This window comes from Rhinoderma darwinii, chromosome 2, assembly GCF_050947455.1.
Source record: "Rhinoderma darwinii isolate aRhiDar2 chromosome 2, aRhiDar2.hap1, whole genome shotgun sequence".
In the NCBI taxonomy this organism is placed as follows: domain Eukaryota; kingdom Metazoa; phylum Chordata; class Amphibia; order Anura; family Rhinodermatidae; genus Rhinoderma; species Rhinoderma darwinii.
Window position 1 is genome coordinate 316855921 of NC_134688.1, and position 26902 is coordinate 316882822.

The 26902-nt window shown below is 43.0% G+C and overlaps 1 protein-coding gene across 1 annotated transcript; it reads right to left on the reverse strand.

Moving 5' to 3' along the window:
• Positions 1–212: 212 nt before the first annotated feature.
• On the reverse strand, positions 213–18352 carry RPL10A (ribosomal protein L10a). Its single transcript, XM_075853552.1, has 6 exons — positions 18253–18352; positions 10704–10778; positions 8880–8960; positions 7243–7391; positions 4254–4426; positions 213–422 (listed from the first exon to the last, which is right to left on the reverse strand). The coding sequence occupies exons 1-6, from the start codon at positions 18255–18257 to the stop codon at positions 252–254; spliced, it is 654 nt and encodes a 217-aa protein (XP_075709667.1). The 5' UTR covers positions 18258–18352; the 3' UTR covers positions 213–251.
• Positions 18353–26902: the final 8550 nt, after the last annotated feature.

The window sequence follows — 26902 nt, forward strand, 5'->3', positions numbered from 1 at the left end:
ATACATGGCAGACCCAGAAGCCATTGTTCCAGTTGCTATGCCAGCCATTGGCACCCCGCACAGTAACTCTATGTACTGGTGCAGAAAGAAACCCCTCACCAGGACATGCAGTTATGTCAATGTGCAGGAAGGGGTTAAGACTTCAGACGGATTCTATTGCAAACTGTGAACATAGCCTCAAAAACACCCAATTCATAAAATACACAAAAAGATTGAAACCGCAACCTATGACAACACTTTATTATCACAAATTAGTACAGGCGCTGTGGTTTGCCCATGGTGCTCTTGATATAAAGAGCCCTCACATTCTGCCAATTCTTTTTCAACAGAGATACCAAGAAGTTAATCGCCAGGTGGATGTTGTAGACCAGCTCCTCCTCTGTCATCTTTACATGACCAACTGCAACAGCCAGACACAGGACCTAAAAGCAACAGAGATTGATTATATGCTTACCTACAAAATATTTTATTTAAAATATAAAAGAAAAAAAAACTTTCAATCATTTTTGGCTAATTTCAAAAGCCTTTTCTAGGTACCAGTTCAGACGTGGCTTTAAGGAGCCTATATTTCAGAAACCCCCATAAAACACCATTTTAGAAGCTGGACCCCTCAAAGTTTTCAAAACAGCATTTAGAAATTTTAACCCTTTGGGCATTTTACAGGAATTTAAAGCAAAATAGAGGAAACTTTAGAATGGAACACTTTTTTTATGCAGAAAATTCTTTAGGACAGAAGGTTTTACCAGAGAAAACTCAATTTATTGCTCAAATTCTGCAGTTTTAGAAATATCCCACATGTGGCGCTAGTGTGCTACTGGACTAAAGCACATTGAGGATTCTGAGGCCTCCTTTTTATTAGAAAATATTTTGGGCACCATGTCAGGTTTGAAGAGGTTTTGTGGTGCCAAAACAGTGGAAACACTCCAAAAGTGACCTTATTTGGCAAACTACAACACTCAAGGAATTTGTCGAGGGGTATAGTGGGGATTTAGAACCCACAAGTTTTTTTTTTATGCATTTTGTGGAATTAGGCTGTGAAATTAGTACAAACTTTATTTTTTACAAGAAATAATTGAGAAAAAGCAATATCTCCCGATTACGGCAATATCCCATGTGGTCATAAACTGCTGGTTGGACAAACTGCAGGGCTCAGAAAGGCAGGAGTGCTGGCTGGCATGTAGATTTTGCTGGATGAGTTTCTGGTAGCCATATTGTATTTGCAGAGCTTCTGAGGTACCAGTACAGGGGGAAACCATTTTGTAAACTAGACCCCTTTAAGTTCTCATGTGGTGCATGCAACATTTTGATCAGTTTTTATTCTATCTTTTTATGAGGTGTGGGGACTAATTAAAAAAAAAACAATACTATTTTTATCCTTTTTTTTTTTACATTGTTCACTATAAGTGCCATTTATTTTACTCTGCGTGGCGATCCCATGTTTGTATTTATTTTCGGTTTTATGGAGTTTGCACAATAAAATAACTTATAAAAAATAATTTACTCTGTTTCCATATTCTAAGAGCCATAACTTTGTTTGTCCATCAAGAAAGCCGAGGGTGGGCTTGTTTTTTTGCATAACGAACTATAGTTTTCAATCAGTACCATTTTTGGGTATATGCGACTGATTTTTATTAAATTTTTTGGGAGGTGAAGTGAGCAAAAAATTGTGAGCGTGGTATGGTTTATTATTTTCTATTAGGCATTCACCGTGTGGGATAAACAAACGACTATTGTAGATTAGGCAGTTACGGATGTAGCGATACTAATTATGTAAAGTTTATATTATTGTTTTTGGTTAATAAAAGGACGGATTAAAAAAAAAAAATTTAGAATTAAATGCTTTTTCCCTAAACTTTCACTTTTATTTTTTATTAGGGGACTTTAAAGGAACAGTGTCATCACAAATTATTTTTTTATATGTTAAAGATGTTAGTGCTTTATTAAAAAAACTTTTATATTCATTTGTGTGTTTGTGTTTTACTTTTTCTTATTTTTACACTTTTTCTTCCCTATGGGGGCTGCCATTTTTTTTCCATTTCTGTCTGTGTCGATTAACGACACATACAGACATGGAATACGGCAGCCACAGTCCCATAGGGACTGCGAACGGCTCCCGTCCCATTGACTGCAGTGTACGGCGTCTGTGTGGGAACTGCGCATGCGCCGCTCCCACACAGTCCTATTCGAAATTGGCGCCGTCCGGCGCCATTTTCCTGTGGACCGGAAGTCGCGGCCGGACAGTAATATTACTACTTCCGGTCGCGGCTTCCGGATTTGTGCACTTGCACCAGCGGCAGCAAACGGAGCGGACGGGCCGGAGGGAGCCGCGGTGGCAGGAGCAGGTAAGAGATTTCAATGTATGTTCGTGTTTGTGTGTGTTTACTACTGTATGTAAACCTACTACACTGTGTGTTAGCTCAAAAAATGGCGACACAGTGTAGGAGGTTACATCGTTCAAACCCCTCGTTTATCCCGGCACTAGCCAGGATAAAGGAGGGGGGGATGCTGAGAGCTCACTAGAGCGAGGGCTTTTAACCCAATGTTGCAATGCTGCAATTTTGGGAACAGCTCCATCTAGTGACCAAAAATGGGTAGTATTATAAATTAGAAATAATTTATAATATTTCCTGGACTCGTGCAAAAAAATAAAAAAAATTTGAACAATGTTTAATCACCCACACACTAAATGTTTAATTTTTTAAAAAAAAACTTGTTTTTTGGCAACACATTCCCTTTAAGGCAGGAGGCCCTGATCGCTTTTCGAATACATTGCACTACATGCGTAGTGCAGTGTATTAGAGCTGTCAGCTACTCTAACAGCAAACAGTGGATCCCGACTTTGTCAGGACCCACTAGGCTTCCGTATATGGCACAGCCAGAGGACATTATTCGGTCTCCGGTTGCCATAGCAACCATCTGCCTCCACGATCAGGTCGGGGATGTCGATAGTGTTTAAACCCCTAAGCCGCGATAGCTATTGAATGCGGACAAGGGTTAATTAGTGGGGGCCACTGCGATTGGTCCCTGCTGAAGGAGCTGCTGTACGAGACAGCAGTTGTCACAGCTCCTGTATGTGCTGGGAGGGGGACCAGAATGGCAGTTTCTCCCGTGACAAACTATTAGTTCGTGGAGCGCAAACGAAGTGCTCAGAATCACCTAATAGTACGTCCAGGAGCAGGAAGGGGTTAGCGGCTGGGGTAATTTTATGTTTGGCATAGAAGCAATTTTAGTGAGTGTCTCTCACAGGTTAACAGAGAACACAGTGTCTGTTCCCTGCTAGTCCAATTATAGAGATCACTAAAAACAGATCTAATGGCAGCTGCCCATTAGATCACTTACCAGTGAGCTGTATATAGAGACCGAAAACAGAGTGTGTCTTCTCAGAAACACCTCAAAGACTGCTCTGCACAGGGAATCGCTGTGACATTACTGACATCACGGGGTTTCCTAGAAAATCATCAATAGCAGCGCCTCTGCGTTTAAGAGATTGCTCAAAGGGAGTGCTGCATTCATGGACTGACAGGGAACGGATTTGCAGCTCCCGTACTACTAGTCCAATCCTGCTGATGGCACTACGTGCAGTGCCATCGTACAGCATGTAAGTTACTGCGCTGCCGACTAGCAACCATTTAAGTGGTCAAATAAAACCAACCAATGAACATTTTTTTCCCACAGACCGTGTGCCCAATTATTGGCCTGTGAATAAGGCATTTAGGCTACATGCACATCCGGAAAATACACACCGAAGCCTCAATACGCAGGAAATTCGCAGGTAAAAACTGCACCTGGTCACGCATTCTTCGGTGCGATTTTGATGAGTTAGTCGGCACATTTTCAAGCGGTTGATTTTGGTGGGATTTACCACAGCACTAGGCAGATGCATGTTTGCTTGTAAATTGTCATGCTGCGGATTCTACGGAACGCACCACAGCGTGTACACGTAATATGCAGAATTTGCATTGAGCCATAGAGCTACGGCTTGAGCCTCTTGCCACTGGCTTAAAAGTAATGCTGAATTCAATAATAATTGATAAGTTATATGTAAACTAAAATTCTCCAGCCACATGTAACTGGGAAACCAATTATTAATCTAGCATTTACAAGTGTTGCTAGCTGACCCTTCAGAGACCAAAAGGTTAATAAAATAAAGATAATGGTCAGGAGGTCTGTTTACCTTCACATTATAATCCTTTTAGGTAAGGAGTGCATTAGAGCATGCATCAAGATTAATACACATCACAAGTTCTACTCACCTTTTTCATCTGGAACTTTATGGTGGACTTCACTTCATCAACTTTTGCCACCATATTTTCATTGTGTGTTAGTAAGGAAGGAAATTTTCCAGCCTTATTCAAACCAGGTCCCAAGATACGAGGAATCTGCTTAATCAGCGATTCTGAGGCTAAAAATGCATCAAACTTCTTGGCTGTAAAAAAAAAAAAGGGAAAAATTAGAAATTTTTTATAAAGGTTGTGTCAGAAAGGGGTTAATCACTCCAGATTAAACGCGATGACATGACAGTTACATCATAGCCGGGTGGGGGGGGGACGGACGGACTGACTATGGAGCGGGCTCAAGGAGTGAACCTGCTCCATACGATGCGTGTGTCAGCTGTATGTTACAGCCGACACTGAGTAACGAGCGGGATTGTGCTAGAGTTCGATCCGGCTCATTTAACTCCTTAAATGCTGCGGTCAATAGCGACCGCAGCATTTAAATCGTTAGAAAGAGGGGGTGGTCCCCACTAACAGGTCGTGTCGGACGAGCGAGGACACATCGGCACCAGAGGCTACAGTTGATTCTGCAGCAGCATCGGCGTTTGCAGGTAAATCGATGTAGCTACTTACCTGCAAACGCTGATGCTGCTGCAGAGTCAACTGTAGCCTCTGGTGCCGACACGATGCAGGACCTGGGGCAGGAAGTGACGTCACAGCGTGATCGAGAACACGCTGTGTGTCTGCACTGCCAGAAGCTGGGTGTTAACGAACAGAAGTGGATGATGCTGATTCGTCAGCATCATACACTCCCATTCCTAACGCCCAGCTAGTAAAACAAGTAAAAACGCCCCGATGTACACACATAATACACACCCAGTTGTACTTTTGCAAGCCTCATTTGCATAAATACAAAAATTGTCATAATTGGTCAAAAATGCTCGTTTTTTTTACAAATAAAAACGTTACTGTAATCTACATTGCAGCGCCTATCTGCTGCAATAGCAGATAGGGATTGCAAAATCTGGTGACAGCCTCTTTAAAGGTATTTTTTGTGTAAAAAAAAAAAAAATTGTGGCTCTCGGAATTTGGCAACAAAATAATTTTTTTTACACTTAGGCCCCATGCACACGACCGTGCCCGCAATCACGGCCCGCGATTGCGGGCACGGCCGGCCGCTGACAGCCGCATTTTCTGTCAACATAGCCATATGAGGGCTTGTTTCCTGCAGTACAAGTTAGTTTTTCAAGGTGCAGTTCATTGGGAAATCGTGGAATAGGAAAAAAAACAAAAAACAGCGATAACATAATCTTTTGAGGGGTTTCGTTTTGACGGCTTTCACCATCCAGTAACAATGGCATGTTAACTATTCTACCACTCAAGATTACAGCGATACCAAGTTCGTTTATTTTTTTGGTATACTACTTTTACAAGGGAGAAACTAATGGTTAACAAAATTTGTGTTTGGTTACCACTTTGAGTCATAACTTCTTTATTTTTCTGATTGAGTTTTATAAAGGCTTATTTTTTGGCAGAGCAAGCTGTAGTTTCTATTGGTACCATTTTTGGCTACGTGAGACTTATCACTTTACATTTTTTTTGTGTGACATGAAGTGACCAAAAACAAAAAAAAAAATAGATTCTGGGGTTATATTTTCTCTCTTTTCACCATGCATGTTAAATAGTGGTATATTGTAATAGTTTGGACTTTTACAGACACAGCAATACAAATTTTGTATATTTTTTTACATTACATTAGACGAAAAAATGTTTTGTTCCAAACAATGTTTAGTACTGTAGAATTATTTTTTTCTCTACACCCACCCACATTTCATTAGCCCCCCTAGGGGATTTGTACCAGTGATCTAACAATTGCTGGTTCAATACAGTACGAACATATTGCAGTAGAATGTCATTTTTACAGGCCCCTGTTAAAGAGGCTCTGTCACCAGATTTTGCAGCCCCTATCTGCTATTGCAGCAGATAGGCGCTGCAATGTAGATTACAGTAACGTTTTTATTTTTAAAAAACGAGCATTTTTGGCCAAGTTATGACCATTTTCGTATTTATGCAAATGAGGCTCGCAAAAGTACAACTGGGCGTGTTGAAAAGTAAAAGTACAACTGGGCGTGTATTATGTGCGTACATCGGGGCGTGTTTACTACTTTTACTAGCTGGGCGTTGTGTATAGAAGTGTCATCCACTTCTCTTCACAACGCCCAGCTTCTGGCAGTGCAGCACTGTGACGTCACTCACAGGTCCTGCATCGTGTCGGCACCAGAGGCTACACTTGATTCTGCAGCAGCATCAGCATTTGCAGGTAAGTAGCTACATCGACTTACCTGCAAACGCCGATGCTGCTGCAGAATCATCTGTAGCCTCTGGTGCCGACACGATGCAGGACCTGTGAGTGACGTCACAGTGCTGCACTGCCAGAAGCTGGGCGTTGTGAAGAGAAGTGGATGACACTTCTATACACAACGCCCAGCTAGTAAAAGTAGTAAACACGCCCCGATGTACGCACATAATACACGCCCACTTGTACTTTTACTTTTCAACACGCCCAGTTGTACTTTTGCGAGCCTCATTTGCATAAATACGAAAATGGTCATAACTTGGCCAAAAATGCTCGTTTTTAAAAAATAAAAACGTTACTGTAATCTACATTGCAGCGCCGATCTGCTGCAATAGCAGATAGGGGCTGCAAAATCTGGTGACAGAGCCTCTTTAAGCCCTGCCAGAGACAGGGCATAGCAGGAGATTAGGAGAGGCAGCCCTGTGGGCCTTCATTGGGAACCTGAGCTGCCATGACAACCATTGGCGCCCCCAATCACGTTGGGGGGGTTGATGAGCTGTCAATGGGGCTCGCAAAGTTCTTATCTGCGCTAATAGGTTCTGTCTCAGATTCTCTCAAATGCCAGAAACCAGATGGTACCCATTAAAGCCAATGGATTCCGTCAGGTGTGGCGAACTTAGCTTTACGCATAAAACCATGCCCAAAAAAATATAAAATAACAAATTTGCACACCAAGCTTTTTCACCAGCTTCTTGTTCTTGTTCAACTTCTTAAGGACTTCTATGTCCATGTGCGGCAAGTCAACTGCTTTTGCCTCATCACAGTGCTGCTGATCTCCCAAAACACAAACTGAAAACTTGGGTCTTGGTGTAGACTTTAGCCTGAAGGTGCAAAGTTAAGGTAAGAAAAGTAATAGGATTAAAGAATAGGATTAAAGTGAACCAAGTCCTTTTAAAAACTTTTGAATTGTCAGAGAAGGCAAGTGGTGGCCATTGATGGGAATCCTTAAAGGGGTTATGAGAGGAGGATAGAGATATAGATAAATATATACACACACACACACACACACACACACACACGGAAATTTAAGTGGAGAACCACAACTTCCAGGTTTAACCCCTTCAAAATCTGTCCCTGTGCCAAAGCTCTCTTCCTACCAGTCACCCCCTGTTGCCCTAGTTTATACACTGCCACTATAGCTGAAATGCTGCAAGAACATTACTAGAAACAAGGAATCTTGTACCTAGTATTCTAAACCGTGCACTACATTGTAAATCAATCTTGAGTAGAGATAAGATGGTGAATGCTAAACGAATATGGTGTTTGTAGATAGAAGTCGGGCTACAAGAGTTAACAGAGGAAAGGTAACAGAGGGCAGGACTCGGGCTTGCAGTCAGATGAGTGAGGTGAAGGTGGCAGACAGAAAACCAAGTAGAGAAGGATTAGATTATTCCCAGCAGTTTATCTCTGCTGCCTGCAGATCACAAATAGCAAGAGGAACTCCAGGATTAGCTACTGACTGTCACTACTGTTTGAATAATGCAGCTCAGCAGAGGAGAGTCACGTGATCTGTGACTACTCCTTTCTGCCTTAACTCCTTATATGTGGGTAGCGTCACATGATCTGACTAATTAGGTGGGCTGTGCAGAGGCCAGAGACAACATGCAGTGACATTGTATATCATGGACCAAGAGGGGACACAAAATATGAACAGTCAATGACTGATACACATCTGTAGGGCAGTCACATGACTGCACATCAGCTGGGCTTCCATGGGCAAGGTTGAAAATAAGGCGATGGATATATAATATCTATCCATCTATCTTAATGGCGCAATATATCTCGGATAACCCCCCTACAAACAATTACTCATAATGAAGCTAGAGTAACTGTCCCTTTGGTTCCTAGCACTGTGATACCTGCATTTCTGAAGTTCTCTGAACGAATATTGCTAGCACTCCAATGACTTGAACATGTGCTCTACCATACCATTAAAGTCAAAGGTCACAGTCAATATTCGTTTAGAGACCTGAGGAAATGCAAAGCTCAAACCAGAAGAGCCATGCACTTTACTCTAGCATGTCAAAAGTTTTTAAAAAGTGGTGTACTAGCAGAAATAGTGATGCGAGACATGACACATAGGAACAAACCTTGCATAATACTGAAGTATTATTCGGTGGGTGTTGGACAGAAGACCAAACCACACCTCCCCTCATATTTTAAGACCCAGGGTAGGGGTCCGTCCAGCTATCCTTATGGTCAAGGTAACTGAACTACCCATATAATTTGCCAGAGTAATTCCCCTCCAAAACTAAACAGGAGGGAGATGCAAGGCAAAAGATGGGTGAGAATAGGAGGAGTGTCCAAACCTGACAGTTCCAGAGAAACGCTTGTCCTTTTGGGGGTCATAGTTTTTGAGGCTGATCTGTAGTTCCACAGTTTGCAGAAACCTAAAGAGATAATATTAGTGTAAATATGAGCATGCAGCCATCGCACCTTGTACGTTCAAATATATGTACACGTTTAAAAATTTTACAGGAATTTTCTGCAGCATTACGGTTAAAACTTTTTTTTTTTTACTTCAGAAAATGGTGCAGATTTTGCGGCATTTCCAAATTCTTGGAGATGGTGATATCTCCTCTGAAAAACTAAGAAATTCAGTTTTGCACAGCAGGGATAAAGATGCTGCAGTGCAAAGCATATGAACTGCAGGTGCATTTCAGGTCTGAAAATGTACACAGCGTGTGGATGAGATGTTAAATCTCACCACTTTGCTGCTACTGTATTCTGCTGCATATTTTTTATTTGAAAATCCGGCTGGAAAACACAGCAATTCTGTTACGCGTGGACAAGCCCTTAAAGGGAAGGTGTCACAGAATTTTTTATTTTAGAGAATATTGCTTTTAGTATATTCAAATAAATTGTATTTGTGTTCGTGTTGTACTTTTTTCTCGTTTACTTCTCTATGGGGGCTGCCATATTTTTTTTTTTCCATCTCTGTATGTGTCTATTGACACATAGAGATGGAATACGGCACACACATCCCCATAGAGAATGCAAACAGGAGCAGTTCCATTCACTATAGCGTACGCCGTCTGTGTGGAAACGGCGCATACGCCGCTCCCACAGACCAAAAGGAAGGTCTTTGGCAGAGCGAAATCCAGGGCCAATTTCATGTGGACCGGAAGCCGTAGCCGGACAGTAAGATGACGACTTTCGGTCGCGGCTTCCGTCCATATGTTCAGAAGCAAGGACTAGGAGCGGTGGCAGCGGCAGGTAAGTTATGTTCGTGTTATACTGTGTGATTACCACTGTATCTAATCCTCCTACACTGTGCATTCACTCAGAAAATGGCAGCACAGTGTAGGAGGTTTGAACATTCAACCCCCTCCTCCTGGCACTAGCCAGAATAAGGGAGGGGGGATTGTGTGAGGACACTAGAGCGAGTGTGTCTACCCCAAATTTGCCAATGCTGCAATTTTGGGAATTGCTACCCCTAGTGACCAGCACATGGAAATGTTATAAATTAGAATCCAATTTATAATATTTCATGACTTGTGAAAAAATGAAAACAATGTGTAATCACTAATAGACTGTTTAACTGAAAAAAAATTCTAGCGACACATTCTCTTTAAAGAAAAGTTAACCTTACCAATCAATTCTCCAGCTACACTACTGTTCCATGGCCCAACTGCTGCCACAGCATAAACAAAAACAGCATATTTTAAGTAGAAGCAATGTCAGCTTACCCATAAAAAAATAAAATTATAAGATAGATATATATAAATAAATATATATTTATTTTTTCACACATTTTTTTTTTTTTTTTTTTTTTAAGTGACAGTGGCAGCCAATCACTGCCCAAGATGGTGATGTCAGTAATGGGCTGCTGCTGTCACATAAGGCTTGAGCAGCCTAGACAAAGGCTAGTGAGAAATAGTTAACTGTTGGCATGGGAGCTTTGAAAGGAAAACGGGTTAACATTGTTTATGCAACAATTTCTCGAATCTCAAAGAAAGTCAATGCATATAGATTAGATATCTTATTGGAAGCTTGACCAAATAAATTGACAAGATACTTCCTGCTGACTTCTGACAAGTGCTACAAGAAGGAATTTATACAGAGAGAAAAGCCCTTCAATTGTCCTTCCAAAAGTACAGGATACTGAACGAACAGGCCATGTGACTACTTACTTTCTCTTCTTCCGTTTCGCGCCAACCAGTACTTCCCTCACTGCTTCATAGAGTGTATCACGAGAAACTTTACTACTACAATGAAGAACACATTTGTCAGTAAAAGGTCATACTATGTAAAAGTGAATCTGTAACCATAGTATCTAGAGGGGTTAAACAAACAGGACAGTGGTGCAAAACCACAACATGTAATGGCATGTGCAAGTATGAACAAAAAGGAAAACCATGTAAATAAAGAGGCTGCAGCATTCCTACGAAAGCCATGGCCCATTCAAACAGTAGGATTGCCAAAAGTCTGACGCCTACCAACCCAATATGGTTGGAATATTCTAAAGTTTAGACCATCAACTTTAAATCCAGATAACCCCTTAACCAGGCATATTAATGCCTTTAAGACAACTTCTCTCCTGGAAGGTCTATTATAGTAAATACTTGTATTCCTCAAACTAAGATTTCTAGAACTGTGTAATGTGCCATTCCTCCCAGAAACGTATGAATAAATTGACAACTGTGTCTTACCATTACCCTTGCCAAAGGCTATGTGCCTATAGTCTCACTGTCAGAACATTGAGAGTCTGTAGGTAACACCCAGTTGTCAATTTAGCCAAACATTTCTAGGATGAAAAACAGGAAAAACAAAGTTCTAATAAAAGAACACTCCAGAATTGTTAGGGTATGTTCACACGGCAGCCTCTGTTACGTCTGAAATAACGGAGCTATTTTCAGGAGAAAGTCAAGGGAAAACGGCTCCAATTACATCTCAAGAGGTGACAGGTACTTTGACGCGTGCGTCTTTTACGCGCCGTCTTTCGACAGCGGCACGTAAAAATAAAAATAAAAAATGACAGTCGGCACAGAACATAGTAAAACCCATTCAAATGAATGGGCAGAAACCCATTCAAATGAATGGGCAGATGTTTGCTGCCGCTTTGGAGCTGTATTTTGGGACGTAATTCGGGGCTAAAACACCCGAATTAAGTCCGTAAATAGGGTGTGTGAACCCAGCCTAATTTTATGAGTAATACATTTACTAAAACAGAGGAAGAACCCTGAGAAGTGTATGCCGATTGGTCAGCCTCACACTCCTCTGTACAACGCCCAGTTGGTCAAAAGTAAAAACACGCCCAGTTGTCTAACTAATTAGCATAAATCTAGAATTGCTAATAATTTGCTAAAAAATAATTGTTTTTCAAACTAAAAAAAACCACTGCTGTTATCTACATTACAGCGCCGATCACATTATGTAGGAGATAGAGCACTTATAATGTGGTGACAGAGTCTCTTGAAGGTCTTCTCAGGCCCGGTTATTAACCCCTTTAGGACGCAGCCTGTTTTGGCCTTGTGGCACAGACGATTTTTTCAAATCTGACATGTGTTAATTTATGTGGTAATAACTCCGGAATGCTTTTACCTATCCAAGCGATTCTGAGAATGTTTTCTCGTGACATATTGTACTTTATGATCGTGGAAAAATTTGGTTGATAAATTCAATATTTATTCGTGAAAAACACCAAAATAGAGAAAATGTGCATTTTTCTAAATGTAAATGTATCTGCTTGTAAAACAGATAGTAATACCACACAAAATAGTTGCTAGTTACCATTTCCCATATGTTTACTTTATATTTGCATCGTTTTTTGAACATCCTTTTATTTTTCTAGGACGTTACAAGGCTTAGAACTTTAGCAGCAATTTCTCACATTTTCAAGAAAATTTCAAAAGGCTATTTTTACAGGGGCCAGTTCAGTTCTGAAGTGGTTTTGAGGGCCATATATTAGAATACCCCAATAAGTCACCCCATTTTAAAAACTGCACCCCTCAAAGTATTCAAAACAGCATTCAGAAAGTAGTTTAACCCTTTAGGCATTTCCCAGGAAATAAAGCAAAGTAGAGGGGAAATTTACAAATTTCTCTTTTTTTTTTGCTGAAATTCATTTGTAATAAAAATAAAAAAATTGTGTAACACAGAAGGTTTTACCAGAGAAACGCAACTCAATATTTATTGCCCAGATTCTGCAGTTTTTAGGAATATCGCACATGTGGCCCTAGTGTGCTAATGGACCGAAACACCAGCCTCAGAAGCAAAGGAGCACCTAGTGGATTTTTGGGGCCTTTTTTTTTTTATTAGATTATATTTTAGGCACCATGTCGGGTTTGAAGAGGTCTTGTGGTGCTAAAACAATGGAAACTCCCCAAAAGTGACCCCATTTTGGAAACTAGACCCCTCAAGGAATTTACCTAGGGGTATAGTTAGCACTTTGATCCCACAGGTATTTTGCTATATTTATTGGAGTTAGTCTGAAAATGAAAATCTTTTTATTCTGAAATAAGACATTTTTAATATTTACAAGGAATAAAGAAAATGCACCCCAACATTTGTAAAGCATCTCCCGATTACGGAAATACCCCATATGTGGTAATAAACGGCTGTTTGGACCCATGGCAGCGCTCAGAAGGGAGGGAGCGCCATTTGGATTTTGGAGCGCAGATTTTGCTGGATTGGTTTTTAGTTAGTTGTTTTTTTGTGGCGTTCACCGTGCGGTAAAAACAACATTATAGTTTTATAGACTGGGTCGTTACTAACGCGGTGATACCAAATATGTGTACTGTTTAACGGTTTCATTTTTTTCCCTATAAGAGACTTATTTTAGGAAAAAAAAAAATTTTTTTATTTTTACACTTTTGTAAAACATTTTTATTAACTTTTTTTAATTTACATTTTACACTTTCTTTTCTTACTAGCAGCTCTGATTGCTGCTAGAATACATTACACTGCCTAGGTAGTGTAACGTATTCCAACCGTCAGTGTGATGTCACAGTCACTCTGACAGTTAGTCTACGAGGACCAGCCAGAGGCTGGTCCTCATAGGCTTCCGTACATGGCAGACCCGGAGGCTGTTGTCTGGCCCCCGGGTGCCATCACAAGCATCAGCAGCCCCCACAATTGCATGGGGGCTGCTGATGTGCTACAAACCCACTACATGCGGAGATCGCAATCGAGCCCCGCATGTAACGGGTTAATTGCCAAAATCAGCCGCTGATCGGCAACTAGTGGAGTGTCAGCTGTCAGGGACAGCTGACATCCCGGTTCCCGATGCACACTGTCGCCGACACTGTCATCGACAGTGTGCATCGCGAATGGCAGTGACGTCCTGTCACTGACAGGAAGTCTATCAGGAGGCTGATCCCGATAGGCTTCTGTACATGGCAGACACGGAGGCCATTACTTGGCCTCCGATCGCCATGCTAGCCATCTGCAAACCTCACGATTTCATCGTGAGGTCTGCCGATGAGCTAGAAACCCCTGAATGCAGTGATTGCAATCGATCACCGCAATCAAGGGGTTGATTGCCGGAATCAGCGGAAATAAGCCGCTGATCGGCATACAGTGGAGTGTCAGCTGTCAGGGACAGCTGGCCTCCCGGTGCACACTGTCGCCGACAGTGTGCAACGGGAACCACGCAGTAACTGTACGTCCCTGTGCGCTAAGACACTGGCCACATGGACATAGTTGCGTCCTGGTGCGCCTAGGGGTTAATCAACAACATCTTGAGAGTTAGTTTTATTTATTATTTTCTCCCAGTTTAAAATATCAGCATCTTCAGGACGCAGATTGAATCCAATGGTAGAGCAGGGAGGCGTAAGGTCACTATGTATCACTGGACACAAGGCAGGGACGTCATTGCACCTGTCTGCACAGACCAGAGAAGCAGAAGGATCTCCTCTACTCGTCATTGGAACAGTATTAGGAGTGTATGTATATCATTATCAGGCACTTGGGGCAGCTATGGGGTCATTACACAGCATGGTGGCATACTGCATGGAATTCAGTATGGGGGCATTACACTGTGTCGAGGGCAGTTATGAGGCATTATAATGTGGCTGGAGGCAGCTAGAGGGCATATTATACACAGTAGTATACAGCAGGCTCAGGATAATTATTAATTCAATGGCCTAAATAAGCATTGTCAAGGTTACATGTTCAATTAATCACGATTTTGATTTAGGTCAGTTGCCCAGCACTAGTTGACAGGTGCTCTTTAAAGGCTACGTATACATTTGAGAGGGATTTTTTTTTTTACATTTCTTTTGTTTAAGGGGTTGTCCACGACTGGACAACTGATGACCTATCCACCGGATTGGTTTTCTGACTTACTTCTCTATGGGGCTGCCATTTTTTTTTCTCATCTCTATGTGGCAATTAACGACACATACAGAGATGGAATTTTTTTAAGAAATCATTTTTTAAGGGGAAAAAAAAAAGTGGGTTTTTATATTCACTTGGGATTTTTAATTACTATTAACTTTGTTTTTTACTTCACTATGCAATAATTTGATAGTTTTTAGAATACACTGTAAGCGGTAGTTCTCACCGAGTATTTTGGCGCCATTTGTGCAGAAACCGCGCCCAAACCACGACCCATTTATTTCAATGGGAGGCAGAGGATCTCTCTCGGTTACAGTGTATTGTGTGTTTTTAAACTAATACACAATTTTTTTTTTATGCGATACAAGCTGTATTGTTTTCTCAGCTGAACCCATCAGTTCAGAGCAGGTCCTGCATGTCTAAGGATCCCTTCACGTCAGTTTCCCTCCGGCGTTTTACAGAATAGCCAGAGGGAAACTGATGCTATCGCATAACTGTCTATGGGATCTGTTCTGGCACATACGATACGTTCTGCCGCTGTACAGTGCCAGACCTGTGCAGGAGCAACACTGGCCATTGAATCCGCTGCTGGAGGGAGTTTGTGGTGCCATCTACAGGGGGGAGTGTGGCACCATCTACAGGGGGATTGCAGTGTGGCACCATCTACAGGGGGATTGCAGTGTGGCATTATCTAGAGGGCATGGTTTCATTATCTACACATGAAATGCATCAGTTTAAAAATTTGGCAAAAACTGAGAACACGGAATGGATACAAAATGGCCGTCAAAAACAGACCTAGACGGTCGTTTCTAATGGCCAACACCCAGACTGTTGCGTGAATAGAAACAGCAATCCCAGTGTGGAGTGGGGTGTGACTAAGAAGCTGTCAAGGTGCCAAAAACTAGCTACTCCCTATAGTTAAGGCTAGTGTTTAGCATCTTCGCAGGCTGACTTGGCTGCTTTGAAGATCTGAGGTTAGTGCACAGCAGCTGCCTCTCTCGGCACCGGCCTTGGCGCTGCACTGAATACGACATGTGACACTACTATGTGAGCGTCAAACTTCAGAGTAGCGCCAAGGCCGGAGCAGAGATGGAGACCCCTGACATGGTACACATGTATGTAAGGCTTCGTTCACATGTGCTTTGGGACACTACTCATGGATTCCATCTGAGCTTTGTTAAAAACCATAGGTTTCCGTTTGTATCACCATTTTTTTTTTTTAATGGTGATAGATAGATCCGGTGCAAATGGCTTCCGTTTGTCACTGCTGTTCACGGGTTCTGTCGTTTTGACGAAATGACTATGGTATTGATTCAGTCAAAAACGATGGAACTCTGAAACGGTGACAAGCGGAAACCATTTGCACCGGATCAGTCACCATTGAAGTCAATGGTGATGCAAACGGACACCTATGGTTTCTGTTAGTCAGGGCTCAGTTCATGCTTTCCCCTTACGGAAAGCTCAGGCAGAACCCATGAAGGGAGCCCTGACACATGTGAACAAAGTCTAATATACAAACCTAGATGTGATCAATATTAGATGGATCAAGACACTAATAAAACATGGGATTTTAATCAGCTTTTCTTTTTAAGAAAAAATAAATAAAAAAACAACTATAAATGAGAAGGCCTCATGCACACGACCGTAGCCACGTGCACGGCCGTGATTTTCGGGTCAGCTGGCCACGGAGTGACAGCCGTGAGTAAATCACAGGCTGTGCACATGGCCCCATAGTAATGAATGGGGCCGTAATTCTCCCATGGATTTTCGGGGGAAATGCGGCCGCAAAAGCAAGTTCGTGTGCATGGGGCCTAAGTCTATTTTTATCAGATACAACTTCTATGTATCCAGCTGTAACTTGCACTGTAAGCCAAATCAGCAGGATTGACAGCTTTGGTGGCAGCAGATCCTGTGTGTCCGACAGCAGAATCCACCCGTTATCGATCACATTTAAGCAGTCACTGAAGCAGTCTGTCCCGCTAACCTGAGAGAATCTGCTTTCAGCGCAAGATACAACTTCTATGTATCCTGGATACATCGAAGCTGTATCTCAAAAAGTAGTGTGCTGCTTACATAGGGTTTAAAAAGGCTGTCACTAGTTTAGTAATGCCCCATCTCCTAGCTAATCTGATAGGCGCTGTCCCACTGATAATGCTAGTGAAAACAGTGTCCCAAATCTTTTATTTTAAAAGTTATGCGCTTTTCTAGATATGTAAATGAGCCTTTATTAGACAAGTGGGAGGTAATAGCAGCGATTCTCCTGAGGTGAAGCTGCCTCATAGTCTGACGCTGTCCAATCAGTATGAAGCTGCCTCACAGTGTGAGAGACCGAGGCTGGAGGGGAGAGGTCACTTCAAAACAGCCATATCTCGGGCTGTGGACCACCTAGAACAGTTCTGGTGGGCACATGAGTGGAGATTCTGAACAGTCCTAGCTGTGACAACCGGAGATGTCGCCAGTTGAACAAACAGTCGGGAATGGAAGCTGTATACTATGTGATAACGCTGTGTTGCTGGGCAGGGAAGGGGAGAAGCTGTAGGACGTTTCATTACACCGCCCAGAGTGAAAAAAAAAAAAAAAAAAAAAAAGTCACCTCCTATTTGGCTATTAGAGCTACATTAGCATATTTTGAAAAATGCTCATCACTTTGGAAATAAAAAGTCTTTTGAAAACAAAATCACAGTAGTTATGAGCATCATGTCGCCTATTAGATTAGTTGGGAGATAGGAAATTAAACTAGTGACAGATCATTGTTACGCTGCTTGACAAGGACACCTACAAGTTGCAGTCTGGACGTACCACCCTCAGAATCCATGAAGCAACCATATATTTAGTTCCAAGGACAGGTCCGTGAGATTAGACAAGCCTTTCGATCAAGCAAAGCCTAAAACCCAGCCACACACTTGTAAGCCAGCTGATTCACACACGGAAACGGCACCAAAGTGCGGCCAAAACCGCCGATTTCAATGAGAGGCATAGTTTTTTTTCCCCGCAGCAGCATGATCTTTCATGCCACAGTTGTGCTTGCCAGTCGGTAAGCCATATAGGTCTATGGAGGATTCATTCTCATGTAGATAATACTGGGCGCTGCTGTGAAGAACGGTCTGAAATACGCAACATTGAACCGAGACGGGCGTCTGTAACAGCCACACAGTATAGCCCATTAATTCTGCCAGACGATGCACGTACAGGCCCAGACACCATATTCTACTCCCATGGCGCTTGCTGTAAAGAACCGGTGGAGTGGAAGGCCTGGGAAACCCAGTCTAAAAGACGCAGACCGCTGCTTCTGCAACACGGAGGTCTCCCTGTGAGTGACCCCTTCCATATAGACTACTTGCGGAGGACCAGCGGATACTCTAGGGCACGGATGGCAAAGGATGGTCCCGAGCTGCCACATACCTCATTGTGGAACCCGACAAGCCTCAGCGATGAGAAAGGACAAACACTTCCGCGCGTGCGCTTAAGAAGCACGTAATCTCGCGGTGTTTGTATGCCGCCATGTCCGAGATTACGGAATGTCCTGATTCTGTAAAAAAAAAAAAAAAAAAGTATAACTAACCCCATTTTAGATTTTAGTTACTTCACGGACTCATTTATACAGTTTTATCTCACAGTGCAGGGCTGGTGACTTCAAAAATCCCTAATATAGTATTTATATTTGTGTCCACTATTGTCTACAAGTTAAAAAAAAACGTTATAAAGGGTAAGAGATGGGAAATAGTATCTATAGTACCTACAATAGTACCTATGGCCATATCATACTGCATACCACCTGACTTCCAAGTATCACAAAGAGGGACAACCGATGCGGCGCGCGCAGCACATTTTTTTCCTTTTATCCCCTTAGCGACCAGCCTATTTTAGCAATTTTTTTATTTTTTTCATCGTCGCATTTAGGCTATGTTCACACAGAGTTTTTTGCAGGCGGAATTTCTGCCTCAAAATTCAGTTTGGAAGTTTGAGGCAGATTTTCCTCTCCCTGCACGCCGTTTTTCGCCTGCGGCCATTGAGCGCTGCGGGCATAGAACGCCTCAAAATACTCTTTCTCTGCCTCCCATTGGTGTCAATGGATGGTCAAAGGCGTAAACGCCCGAAGATAGGGCATGTCCCTTCTTTCTCCTGCGAGGCGGTTTTACAGCTCGCGGTAGAAAACCGCCCCCGCCTCCCATTGAAAACAATGGGAGGCATTTTAGGGCCGTTTTTGACAAGTTTTGCAGCGCGGTTTCCGCGTCAAAAAGCTCGTAAAAAAACTCAGTGAGAAAAGTAAACAGCAATTCCGCCATTGTTCTATGCGTTTCAATTTGATGCCGTTCACCGTGCGGTGTAAATAGCATGCTGCCTTTATTCTATGGGTTGGTATGATTATGATGATACCTCATATGTAGAGGTATTTTATTACTTTTGGACAATAAAAACACTTTTGAACTAAAATTTGTTGTTTTTGCATCGTCGCTTTCCAAGAGCCATAACTTTTGTCGACACGTCATGGGTCGGGAAGGGGTTAATTAAGGAAACGGTCAGGGGGTCTGGCGCAGCCAGGTCACTTAGCTGCCGACTATAAGATGCAGGGAGTTTTTAGCAAGATTTTATTCTTGCTAAAAACTGCGTCTTAGGCCCCATGCACACGAACACCTTTCCGTATCGCTACGGATGGGTGTCCTGCCATAGAATTGTGCCAGGAATGATGGAGCATGTCCGTTTTTCCATGTTTTACGGGCTGTGCTCCTATACAAAGTAATGTGGGCTGCGATTACGGGCACGGTCGTGTGCATGGGGCCTTATAGTCCGAAAAATACGGTATATGTACTTTTATTTATTTTTTACACTTTTACTAAATAAGACCACTTTTTAAAACTAATCTTTATTAATAATTTTTATTCAACATTTATTACTTATTTTTTCAGGCCTACTAGGGTCTTTTATTTAACCGGTTAAGGACTAGGCTGTTTTACAGCTAAATGACCAGAGCAAATGTCACAATTTTGCTATGCGCTTCTTTAGATGACTATAACTCTGCAGGTGAATAAAGTTCATCTTTGAATTTTACACTCTTTTTAAAGGACAGATAGGGCTTTGTTTTAGTGGCATTTGTCAGTATATATCATTTTAATTTTTTTCTCTAAAGTGGGCAAAATTGGAAAAAAATGCAAGAATTTAGCAAATGCGCCAGTTTATGCTAGCATTTTTCACACACAGTATGGACCACGGACAAAATTAATCTCCTTTCTCATTCTTCCACTTCTCCCGTGCATGGGGATACCAAATATGTGTGCCTTATTCACTGTGCGGGCATGTGCCAGGGCTTAGCATAAAAGGAGGCTTTTTGGCCTTTTCGGTCCAGGAATTCTGCACTTGATTTTATAGCAGCATACTGTTTTCTGGGGGGCCTAATGCTGCTGAAACATTAGAAACACCCCATAAATCACTTCATTCACACAAGTAGACCCCACAAGGTTTTCTTCAAGGGGTTTATCATATTTTTAGACAGTCCAGTTTTCTTCTGAAAGTTTCTTGAATAAGATGGATCAAAATAAAATTAGCAATTTTTTAGCAAATGCGTCAGTTTATACCAGCATTTTTCACACACGGTATAGACCACGGCCAAAATTAATCTCCTTTCACATTCTTCCACTTCTCCCGTGCATGGGGATACCAAATATGTGTGCCTTATTCACTGTGCGGGCATGTGCCAGGGCTTGGCATAAAATGAGGCTTTTCGGTCCAGGAATTTTGAATTTGATTTTATAGCAGCATACTGTTTTCTGGGGGGCGTAATGCTGCTGAAACATTAGAATCACCCCATAAATGACTTCATTCACACAAGTAGACCCCACAAGGTTTCCTTCAAGGGGTTTATCATATTTTTAGACAGTCCAGTTTTCTTCTGAAAGTTTCTTGAATAAGATGGAACAAAAAAAAATCAGCTATTTTTTAGCAAATGCGTCAGTTTAGGCTAGTATTTTTCACACACGGTATAGACCACGGACAAAATTCATCTCATTTCACATTCTTCCACTTCTCCCGTGTATGGGGATACCAAATATGTGGGCCTTATTATCACATAGAGATGTAGGAGGGCGGACGATAGAAGAAGATTATTTCACAAATCGCTTTTTTTCAAAGCTGGTTTTACAAAACTCAGCAGAGTTTCTATAACACTTCCAAAATATCTGCTCTTGAAGCAGAAATTCCAAAATATTCATCTAGGGGTATAATGGGAATTTATTTTTTTGGGTTTTCTAAAATAAGGAATTGCAGGTTTATGCAAATGGAGCTCTCCAGCAGATGAACTTTAGAGAATATGCAAACATGACATCCACCCCCCACCCATTCCCTCCCTCACCCTTGGAGTAAAATCAGGGGAAAAATAAAAACGTAATGTAGGGCAAATATATTTTCAACGAATTAACTAAAATCTAATAATGCAGAACAGTGTGGTATTTTTTAAAACATGGCTCAATGCACAGGCCTGGTTGTGAGGGACATGAGGGACAGAAATATCGGGAATCTTTGCGGTGCCCGTCTTTTCTGCAGACGTGGCACTTTTTCTGGGGGTTGCTTCTGGTTGCTGTTGGGGGAATCCGACTGATGAAGTGTCTTTCAGTCAGTCGCGTGACATCCTCAGACTGGGGGCATTCTCGGGTGTCCTGAACATCAAAAATGAGGCCTTCAATAATTTTCTCCTGGAAATCCAGGTATGTGTCTCTGCCTCTGTTTTTTTTGTAGAGCACAAATGAGTTGTGGATGGCCACCTGTAACAAATAAATGGCCACTTTTTTGTACCAGGTTTTAGTTTTGCGTTTTACTAAATAGGGCTGTAAAACCTGGTCGCTTAAATCCACCCCCCCCCCCCCCCATGTACTTGTTATATTCGGACACGCTCACTGGTTTGTGCTTGTCCGATGTTGCCCCTCTTTCCCTCACTGCCACTGTTCCTGCGGTATGAATCGTGCTTAGCACATACACATCTTTGCGATCCCTGAACTTGACCGCCAGCAATTCTTCAGATGCATAAGCACAGGAGTCCCCCTTTACCATGCGCTTCCCCACTAATTGCTGTGGAAAACCAATTCTGTTTTTGCGCATGGTACCACATGCCCCAGTCCTTGCAGCATGCAAATGCCTAAACAGGGCCACACTCGAATAAAAACTAGCACAGTACAGGTGGTACCCCTTGTGAAGCAGAGGCTGCATTATCTCCCACACGATCTTACTGCTGGTGGAAAGATCAGGGGGGCATCCAGGAACATTTATTGTGCGGTCCCGCCCTTCATAAATCCTGAAGGCGGTGGTATATCCTGACCCGCTTTCACACAATTTGTAGAGCTTAACGCCATATCTTGCCCTTTTTGAAGGTAGATATTGGCGAAAGCTAAGTCTGCCATGAAAGCTGAGGAGGGATTCGTCCACACTTACATTCTGCTCAGGGGTGTAGAGTTGCAGAAATCAATTATTCAGGGACTTTATTAACGGTCTTATTTTGAACAACCGAACCCGGTTTGCATCGGTACTTGGGGGGGCCTGTGCGTTGTCATTGAAGTGGAGGAACCTCATTATTGTCTCATAACGAGACCTGGGCATTACTGCAGAATATACTGGGGTGGCTTGGGTGGGTCTTGTTGACCAGTAAGACCTAATGGAGGGCTTTTTGACAATACCCATATTTAGGGTGAGCCCCAAATTTTTTTTTAATTCCTGCAAATTGGTGGGCGTCCAATCTCTGGCATGGGTGGATGAAGGTTTCTGCCTTATATATTGCGTGGCATATAAATTTGTTTCGTGGACAAACTGATTTAGGATGTCGTCCGTTATAAATAAATGGAAGTAATCCATTTGAACAAAATTTGTATTGTCCACGGTTATGCCAGGAGTGGCAGTAAATCCGTGGATTCTAGGCCCAAAAGATGGGGCAGGTGCCCATACAAGAGCCTGGACTGAAGGGACCAGGCTGTCCCGTGCTACAGCGCTACTTGGCCCTGCGCTTTCATGTTCTGCAGTTTCAACTGCATCAGGGACAACGTCCCCTGAAGATGAACCTGAAGTGACGCTGTCATCGTCACTACCTAAAACAGGTTCCATCTCGGACGCCATCTCTGATGCGGTCTCCGACTCAGACCACAGCATGGCGTATTCCTCCTCGGCGCTAAACAACTTCCTCGCCATAACGTAACTAACACTAACACTAACTAAACAATTTATTTTTATTTTTATAAAACACACAAACTAACTGGTATATAGATCTACACTACCGCTAACAAAAAATAAACCGCTATTGCTATATATATTATATATATATGTGGATATATATATATAATTATATACTCCCTACCTGCCTATTCTAATAGAATAAAAGAAAGAAAGGTAGATAGATAGAAAAAAAGATAGATGGATAGATAGATTGTATAGATAGATAGAAATCTATCTATACAGAGAATGTTTTAGAGTGTAACTGTATTTTTTTGTAACTGTAATCTTCTGGCAGCAATTCTCCCGAGTCTCTTCTTCTCCTCAAACTGAAACAATGTTTGAGGAGAAGAAAAGAGGCAGGAGATTTACTGCCAGAAAAGTCAAAATAAAACAAATGTGGTCGCTGTGATAGGTTTTCACAGCGACCACATGTTCAGGGACCATCAGATTGGTCCCTGATACTCTGCCCAGTGCCCAGAGCTGTTGGTAACAGCGTGGGCACAGGGCTGTGTGCACGCGATCGCGTGCACACTGTTTTCTATGCAGAAATGCATGTGATCGCTGTGATTGGTTGTCACAGCGATCACATGTTCAGGGGCCAAAAGATTGACCCCTGACATTCTGCCAAGTGCCCATGGCTGTTAGCAACAGCCAGGGCATAGAGCTGTGTGCACGCGATCGCGCGTGCACAGTCTCTGAAGTGCCGCCGTAAATTGTCTATACGGCGGACTCCAGAGACCCTGACCACTGGCCGTATAAATACGGCAAGCGGTCGGGAACCTTTTAAAGGACGAGTGTCGCGTAAAAATTTTTTTTTATATCAATTTGCTTTTAGTGTTTTATTAAAAAAATGTTTATTTATTTGTGTGTTTGTGTTTTACTTTTTTTTATTTTTCACTTTTTCTTGTCTATGGGGGCTGCCATTTTTTTTTCCATCTCTGTATGTGTCGATTAACGAAACATACAGACATGGAATACGGCACATACAGCCCCATAGTAAATGCGAACGGGGCTGTTCCATCCACTATGCTGTACGCCGTCTGTGTGGGAACGGCGCATGCGCCGCTCCCACACAGTCCAAATTGAAGGTCTTCGGCCGAGCGACGTCCAGCGCCATTTTCTTGTGGACCGGAAGCCGCGGTCGGACAGTAAGATTACTATTTCCGGTCGCGGCTTCCGGACTTGTGCACTTGGAGCGGTGGTAGCAGACGGAGCGGACGGACCGGAGTGAGCGGCGGCGGCAGGAGCAGGTAAGTTAGGTCTGTGTATGTACGTGTTTTACTGTGTGTTTACTACTGTATGTTAACCTACTACACTGTGTGTTAGCTCAAAAAATGTCGACACACAGTGTAGGAGGTTTCACCGTTCAATCCCCTCGTTTCTCCCGGCACTAGCCAGGATAAGGGAGGGGGTATTCTGTGAGCTCACTAGAGCGAGTGAGTTTTCTCAAAATTTGCAGCATAAAGCAATATGGTTGCTTTACCACATGCCAATGCTGCAATTTTGGGAATTGCTCCATCTAGTGACCAGCACTGGGAAATATTATAAATTAGAATCTAATTTATAATATTTCCTGACTCGTGAAAAAATTAAAAAAATTAGAAAAATGTTTAATCACTTATAAACTAACTGTTTAACTAAAAAAAAAATTTTTTTTTTAGAGACACATTACCTTTAACATGTATTTGTAAGGGTATGTTCACACGAGGGCGTCCGTTACGGCTGAAATTACGGGGATGTTTCAGCCTGAAAACATCCCCGTAATTTCAGCCGTACCGGCATGTGCAGGCGCTTGAACGCCGCGTCAATTACGGCCGTAATTAGCGCTGCTATTCATTGGAGTCAATGAATAACGGCTCCAATTACGGCCAAAGAAGTGACAGGTCACTTCTTTGACGCGGGCGTCTATTTACGCGCCGTCATTTGACAGCGGCGCGTAAATATACGCCTCGTGTGAACAGACAAACGTCTGCCCATTGCTTTCAATGGGCAGATGTTTGTCAGCGCTATTGAGGCGCTATTTTCAGACGTAATTCGGGGCAAAAACGCCCGAATTACGTCCGTAAATAGGCCGTGTGAACATACCCTAAAGGATCTGCCAGACACAGCTTCTGTGTCGACGCCCGTGATTAATCAGTCTGCACCTGCTCCTAAGTCTGATAGAGTGACTCGATCATCTACCACTCGGGCTGGGAGGCTGAGAAGTGGGAGAGCCTATCACAGCCTGGCCAGACGGAGCTAGCTCCTGCCCTCTGTCTATTTATACCTTCATTTCCTGCTCCTCCTTTGCTTGTGATTCTGCTTGTTTCCTGGCTCTGCTGCTTGTACTATTGGCCTCTGCTTCATTTTGACCCTGGCTTTACTGACTACTCTCCTGCTCTGCGTTTGGTACCTCGTACACTCCTGGTTTGACTCTGCTTGTTCACTACTCTTGTTGCTCACGGTGTTGCCGTGGGCAACTGCCCCATTTCCCTTAGCTTCTGTGTACTCTTGTCTGTTCTGCACATATTGAGCATAGGGACCGTCGCCCAGTTGTACGCCGTCGCCTAGGGCGGGCCGTGCAAGTAGGCAGGGACTGAGTGGCGGGTAGATTAGGGCTCACCTGTATGTCTTCATACCCCGTCATTACATAAACACAGGCCCATATACCTTTTCTACCCTGGTCCCTGACACAACTATGGACCCCCTTGAGACCCTGGCTCAGCAAATGCAGGGCCTCTCCCTACAGGTCCAAGCCCTGGCTCAGAGGGACAACCAGCATGTTGCTACCCTAGTAGTGCCCCCCACCTCACCTCTTGAACCCCACCTCAAGTTGCCTGACCGGTTCTCAGGGGACCGGAAGACTTTTTTTCTCCTTTCGGGGGAGTTGTAGGCTCTATTTCCGTCTAAGGACCCACTCCTCAGGTTCTGAGAGCCAGCATAATTATGTCCCGGCTCCAGGACGGGCCCTAAGAATGGGCCTTCTCCTTGACTCCTGATGCCCCTGAACTTTCCTCTGTTAATCTTTTTTTTTCCGCTCCCGGGCTCATATATGACGAGACTGACAAGACTGCCTTTGCCGAGAGTCAGCTGGTGACCTTACGTCAGGGTAAGAGACCCGTTGAGGAGTACTGTTCTGACATTAGGAAGTGGTGTGTAGCTTCTCGGTGGAATGACCCTGCCTTGAGGTGCCAGTTTAGATTGGGTCTGTCGAACGCCCTGAAAGACCTGTTAGTTAGCTATCCCTCTTCTGACTCCCTAGATCAGGTTATGGCTTTAGCGGTACGTCTTGACCGACGTCTCAGGGAACGACGACTGGAACGTTTTTGTGCCTTCCCCTCTGACCCCCCCATGATGACTCCCGAGGTTCCGTTGCTTCATTCTTCCATGGAAAACTCAGATGAACCTATGCAACTCGGGGCCTCCGTCTCTCCCCAACAACATAGAGAGTTCCGCAGAAAGAATGGTCTCTGCTTCTACTGTGGGGATGACAAGCATCAAGTGAAGAACTGTCCTAGGCGTAAGAATAAGCAGCCGGAAGAACTTCCGTGCCTAAGTGACCATCGGGGAGGTCATTTGGGCGCACAGGTATTTCCCGTATATATGAAACCTAATAAGATCTTGCTTCCTTTTCAGGTCTCTTTTGAGGGTAGGTCTGCCACCGGCAGTGCCTTTGTGGATTCAGGGTCTTCTGCTAATATTATGTCTGTGGAATTTGCTATGTCTCTAGCTATGCCATTGATTGACTTGCCTAAACCTGTCCCGGTAGTGGGTATCGATTCCACTCCTCTTGCTAATAGTTATTTTTACACAGCATACCCCTGTTTTTGAACTCCTTGTTGGCTCCATGCATTTGGAGCAGTGCTCTGTACTGGTGATGCAG

Coding starts and splice junctions, on each gene's coding strand:
- RPL10A (XM_075853552.1), bottom strand. Junction 8,961..10,703: donor GCGAAACGGAAGAAGAGAAA/GTAAGTAGTCAC, acceptor TTATCTCTTTAG/GTTTCTGCAAACTGTGGAAC. Junction 4,427..7,242: donor GAAGCTGGTGAAAAAGCTTG/GTGTGCAAATTT, acceptor TTTTTTTTACAG/CCAAGAAGTTTGATGCATTT.